The 6,000-nt window shown below is 42.8% G+C and overlaps 1 protein-coding gene across 1 annotated transcript in view; it reads left to right on the forward strand.

Moving 5' to 3' along the window:
• LOC126456185 (pyruvate kinase PKLR-like) overlaps positions 1-5,559 on the forward strand; it is a 151,393-nt gene extending 145,834 nt beyond the window's left edge. Inside the window, exon 8 of the mRNA XM_050091939.1 lies at positions 5,448-5,559. Within this exon, the coding sequence (XP_049947896.1) occupies positions 5,448-5,517 (70 nt within the window). The 3' untranslated portion in view covers positions 5,518-5,559. The remainder of the gene's footprint in view (positions 1-5,447) is intronic.
• The last annotated feature ends 441 nt before the right edge of the window (positions 5,560-6,000 follow it).

Consider the following 6,000-nt stretch of genomic DNA (forward strand, 5'->3'; position numbering starts at 1 on the left):
GAAGAGTTTGACAGAGCACTGAAAGACCTGAGTCGAAACAAGGCCCCCGGAGTAGACAATATTCCATTGGAACTACTGACGGCCGTGGGAGAGCCAGTCCTGACAAAACTCTACCATCTGGTGAGCAAGATGTATGAAACAGGCGAAATACCCTCAGACTTCAAGAAGAATATAATAATTCCAATCCCAAAGAAAGCAGGTGTTGACAGATGTGAAAATTACCGAACTATCAGCTTAATAAGTCACAGCTGCAAAATACTAACACGAATTCTTTACAGACGAATGGAAACACTAGTAGAAGCCAACCTCGGGGAAGATCAGTTTGGATTCCGTAGAAACACTGGAACACGTGAGGCAATACTGACCTTACGACTTATCTTAGAAGAAAGATTAAGGAAAGGCAAACCTACGTTTCTAGCATTTGTAGACTTAGAGAAAGCTTTTGACAATGTTGACTGGAATACTCTCTTTCAAATTCTAAAGGTGGCAGGGGTAAAATACAGGGAGCGAAAGGCTATTTACAATTTGTACAGAAACCAGATGGCAGTTATAAGAGTCGAGGGATATGAAAGGGAAGCAGTGGTTGGGAAGGGAGTAAGACAGGGTTGTAGCCTCTCCCCGATGTTGTTCAATCTGTATATTGAGCAAGCAGTAAAGGAAACAAAAGAAAAATTCGGAGTAGGTATTAAAATTCATGGAGAAGAAATAAAAACTTTGAGGTTCGCCGATGACATTGTAATTCTGTCAGAGACAGCAAAGGACTTGGAAGAGCAGTTGAATGGAATGGACAGTGTCTTGAAAGGAGGATATAAGATGAACATCAACAAAAGCAAAACAAGGATAATGGAATGTAGTCTAATTAAGTCGGGTGATGCTGAGGGAATTAGATTAGGAAATGAGGCACTTATAGTAGTAAAGGAGTTTTGCTATTTGGGGAGCAAAATAACTAATGATGGTCGAAGTAGAGAGGATATAAAATGTAGACTGGCAATGGCAAGGAAAGCGTTTCTGAAGAAGAGAAATTTGTTAACATCCAGTATTGATTTAAGTGTCAGGAAGTCATTTCTGAAAGTATTCGTATGGAGTGTATCCATGTATGGAAGTGAAACATGGACGATAAATAGTTTAGACAAGAAGAGAATAGAAGCTTTCGAAATGTGGTGCTACAGAAGAATGCTGAAGATTAGATGGGTAGATCATGTAACTAATGAGGAAGTATTGAATAGGATTGGGGAGAAGAGAAGTTTGTGGCACAACTTGACCAGAAGAAGGGATCGGTTGGTAGGGCATGTTCTGAGGCATCAAGGGATCACCAATTTAGTATTGGAGGGCAGCGTGGAGGGTAAAAATCGTAGAGGGAGACCACGAGATGAATACACTAAGCAGATTCAGAAGGATGTAGGTTGCAGTAGGTACTGGGAGATGAAAAAGCTTGCACAGGATAGAGTAGCATGGAGAGCTGCATCAAACCAGTCTCAGGACTGAAGACCACAACAACAACATCTGGGGGTAGGCATTAGGAGTGATTTAAAATGGAATGACTGTATAAAATTAATTGTCGGTAAAGCAGATGCCAGACTGAGATTCATTGGAAGAATCCTAAGGAAATGCAATCCGAAAACAAAGGAAGTAGGTTACAGCACACTTGTTCGCCCACTGCTTGAATATTTCTCACCAGTGTGGGATCCGTACCAGATAGAGTTGATAGAAGAGATAGAGAAGATCCAACGGAGAGCAGTTCGCTTCGTTACAGGATCATTTAGTAATCGCGAAAGCGTTACGGAGATGATAGATAAACTCCAGCGGAAGACTTTGCAAGAGAGACGCTCTGTAGCTCGGTACGGGCTTTTGTTGAAGTTTCGAGACCATACCTTCACCGAGGAGTCAAGCAGTATATTGCTCCCTCCTGAGTATATCTCGCGAAGAGACCATGAGGATAAAATCAGAGAGATTAGAGCTCACACAGAGGCATACCGAAAATCTTTCTTTCCACGAACAATACGACACTGGAATAGAAGGGAGAACCGATAGAGGTACTCAAGGTACCCTCCGCCACACACCGTCAGGTGGCTTGCGGAGTATGGCTGCAGATGTAGATCTAACAAACAAGATAATTTACTCGTTGTCCTTTCCTGTCGATTAATTTTTAGAGTTATCTACTGATAATTTTCTCTCCAGTAACTTGTAATTTCCATGTTAAATGGAAGGACTGTTATTTGAGTGGCACTGTTCCCACTTTCTCCTACTCGTGAGAGTCTTAATTGCAGTGCCAAGATCCACCCTGGGCTCATCCAACAAAGTAATTGAAATTCGAATGTTCAAATTCCCTCAGCTACCGGTACTAATTTCATCTGATATTCTTCGTTGTCTCTGATTGTCTCAAAATATGTAGCTGTGTATTTTGCTCGGGCTCTTCACGCAATGCGCAGTTGATTCTTTCGGTACAATACCTAACCACTTTTTTCTGCCAATGTTTCAAAATAGTAATTAATTTCAACTTTTCCTTGCGAAAGCACTTTTATCACAGTTTCTCCAAGACTCTAAACGGTCTGACATCCTTAACCTTTTCTGTCTAAATTATTATTCCATTAGTTTTGTATGGTATTACTGAACATATAATGGGTAATTATAATTGAAGTTCAGCTCCTCACAGTCCAGTGTGGGCTGTAGTTATCGTATGGCAGCGAAAGTTGGTAGATATTCTAATGCTGTAACGAGGAGCCGATCTACGCTGGAAACGATTAGTTCCAGTTTTAGCTACCAGATGCAAATCTGACGCTGTCAATGTAAGAAACACACGTAGATACATTTCTACATATTATGGATTAGGAATGGGATGTGGGCGGAAAAGTTCAAACAAGTGAGAGAGGCATAATGCTGATTTTATTATTAATTGTGGCTTACACAATTTGTTCAGTATGAGCACCAAAGAGGTCGACGAGGTTTTCACCAGGTGGCCGAGATTCGAACAAATTTTTGTGTTGTAGATTGGTTCGCATTAACGGTTTAGAATATCCACCAAATCTCGCTGCCATACGATAATTACAGCCCACACAGGACCTCCGTGAGTAACTCCGATTATAGAAACCTGCAGTATACATACACAATGTTTAAATTTGAAAACCAGATCGCAGGACTCGGTTTCACGTCATGTAAATCTTGCACACCACATTATAAACGTTGTCTGCTCTTCCACTCCACAATCACACACTTCCCAGTAACCTCACTTCTCCAAGAAGTGGCCGTATGGAAACATTGTCCCTGTAGGTTATCGAAACTTCAATCCGACGTTCTTCAGGCAACAGTATAAAATTGGGCAATTCTTCCAACTAGGTTCTGCCACACAGCCATAGGGAATATGTAACGAAACACACAAGTGGGCATTCTCAGGATCAACCAACAATGGTTGTCGTTGCTGTTGTGGTGTTCGGTCAGAAGACTGCATTGATGCAACTCTCTATGCTGATCTATCCTGTGGAACGTTTTCAACTCCGAATAGATACTGCAACCTAGTTTCTTTTGAAACTTCATACCGTATATAGTATATGGAATGACTCCGTACCGGGAGGGGAAGTGTTAGCCGGGCGTAATCAGTGGGAGACTGATGACCTTAGATGTTTAGTATCCTTAAGCCTACAATCAGCAGCATTTTCCTTTCTTTACCAAACTGACAATACCGTCATGCCTCAGGACGTGTCCTGTCAACTGATACTTTCTTTTAGTCAAGTTGTGCTATTAATTTTGTTTTTCTCTAATTCGATACAGTACCGCTCGATCTACTCATCTAATCTTCCACATTCTTCTGTAGCATCACAGTTGAAAAGCTTCTGTTCTTTTCCTGTTTGAACGGTTCATCGTAAACGATTCACCTCTGTAATGGTTATACCTTACGAATGCGTAAATGAAACGAGTATACCTGAATTCTCTGTATTAATTATCACGCTCTTTAATGGAAACAACGAGATTACAGTACTGGCCGTTACAATTGCTACACCAAGAAGAAATGCAGATGATTAACGGGTATTCATTGGACAAATATATTATACTAGAACTGACATGTAATTATATTTTCACGCAATTTGGGTGCATAGTCCTGAGAAATCAGTACCCAGAACAACCACCTCTGGCCATAATAACGGCATCGATACGCCTGGGCATTGAGTCAAACAGAGCCTGGATGCGTGTACAGGTACAGCGGCCCATGCAGCTTCAACACGATATCACAGTTCATCAAGAGTAGTGACTGGTGTATTGTGACGAGCCAGTTGTTCGGCCACCATTGACCAGACGTTTTCAATTGGTGAGAGATCTGGAGAATGTGCTGGCCAGGGCAGCAGTCGAATATTTTCTGTATCCAGAGAGGCCCGTACAGGACCTGCAACATGCGGTCGTGCTTTATCCTGTTGAAATGTGAGGTTTCGCAGGGATCGAATGAAGGGTAGAGCCACGGATCGTAACACATCTGAAATGTAACGTTCAGTTCAAAGTGCCATCAATGCGAACAAGAGGTGACCGAGACGTTTAACCAATGGAACCCCATACCATCACGCCGGGTGACACGCCAGTATGGCGATGACGAATACACGCTTCCAATGTGCGTTCACCGCAATGTCGCCAAACTCGGATGCGACCATCGTGATGCTGTAAACAGAACCTAGATTCATCCGAAAACACGACGTTTTGCCATTTGTGCACCCAGGTTCGTCGTTGAGTACACCATCACAGGCGCTCCTGTCTGTGCTGCAGCGTCAAGGGTAAATGCAGCCATGATCTCCGAGCTGATAGCCCATGCTGCTGCAAATGTCGTCGAACTGTTCATGCAGATGGTTGTTGTCTTGCAAACGTCCTCATCTGTTGACTCAGGGATCGAGACGAGGCTGCACGATCCGTTAGAGCCATGCGGATAAGATGCCTGTCATCTCCACTGCTAGTGATATGAGGCCGTTGGGATCCAGCACGGCGTTCCGTATTACCCTCTTGAACCTACTGATTCCATATTCTGCTAACAGTCATTGGATGTCGACCAACGCGAGCAACAATGTTGCGATACGATAAACCGCAATCGCGATAGGCTACAATCCGACCTTTATCAAAGTCGGAAACGTAATGGTACGCATTTATCCTTCTTACACGAGGCATCACAACAACGTTTCACCAGGCAACGGCGGTCAACTGTTTGTGTATGAGAAATCGGTTGGAAACTTTCCTCATGTCAGCACGTTGTAGGTGTCGCCACCGGCGCCAACCTTGTTTGAATGCTCTAAAAAGGTAATCATTTGCATATCACAGCATGTTCTTCCTGTCGGTTAAATTTCGCGTCTGTAGCACGTCATCTTCGTGGTGTAGCAATTTGAATGGCCGGTAGTGTAATTACGTCTTGTATGATTCCAGTTTCTCAGTACGTTTACAATCTCAGGCAATTAACTTTAATTTCGTTTATGTTTCAGCCCTCCGATGGACCAGAGTTGGTGGCGCCAGATTTCTGCTTATCCGTTATCCAGAAAATTCACTGGATAAGCGAAGACATGGTTGGAAATAAATTTCTGGATTTTTAAAGTCTCTAAACCAATTTTATTTCAGAAACCGTTCAGAATTTTCAGTAAAGTATATTGAGTATGTCGCCACGCCCTGATGGAGGGGCTGTTTATAAGAGCTCTGATGCCTTTCGATTGAGCCTCCTACCGACTGCAGCTAAGGAACTGGCATTTGTATGGGGTATTTAGCCAGATATGAGACTGGATTCAAGTCTTTGTGACAGTCCGACTGGAGCACTTATCTTGCCTCAAATACAACTTCGGATATGTAGCAGGAAAGTACAGCAACGTCATAACTGTTTACGTTATACATACCGACAGAGGGAATAGTATCAGGTGCAATTTTAGAATGTTCGCAGGTGGAGTGGTCATTTATGAGGAAACGATATTCGCAAAAAAAGAAAAGAGAGAGTAAAGTCGAACCGGATCTGTCAAATGCGAACACTGGCAACAAGCTGCTAATGCA

This window comes from Schistocerca serialis, chromosome 2, assembly GCF_023864345.2.
Source record: "Schistocerca serialis cubense isolate TAMUIC-IGC-003099 chromosome 2, iqSchSeri2.2, whole genome shotgun sequence".
Lineage (NCBI taxonomy): Eukaryota > Metazoa > Arthropoda > Insecta > Orthoptera > Acrididae > Schistocerca > Schistocerca serialis.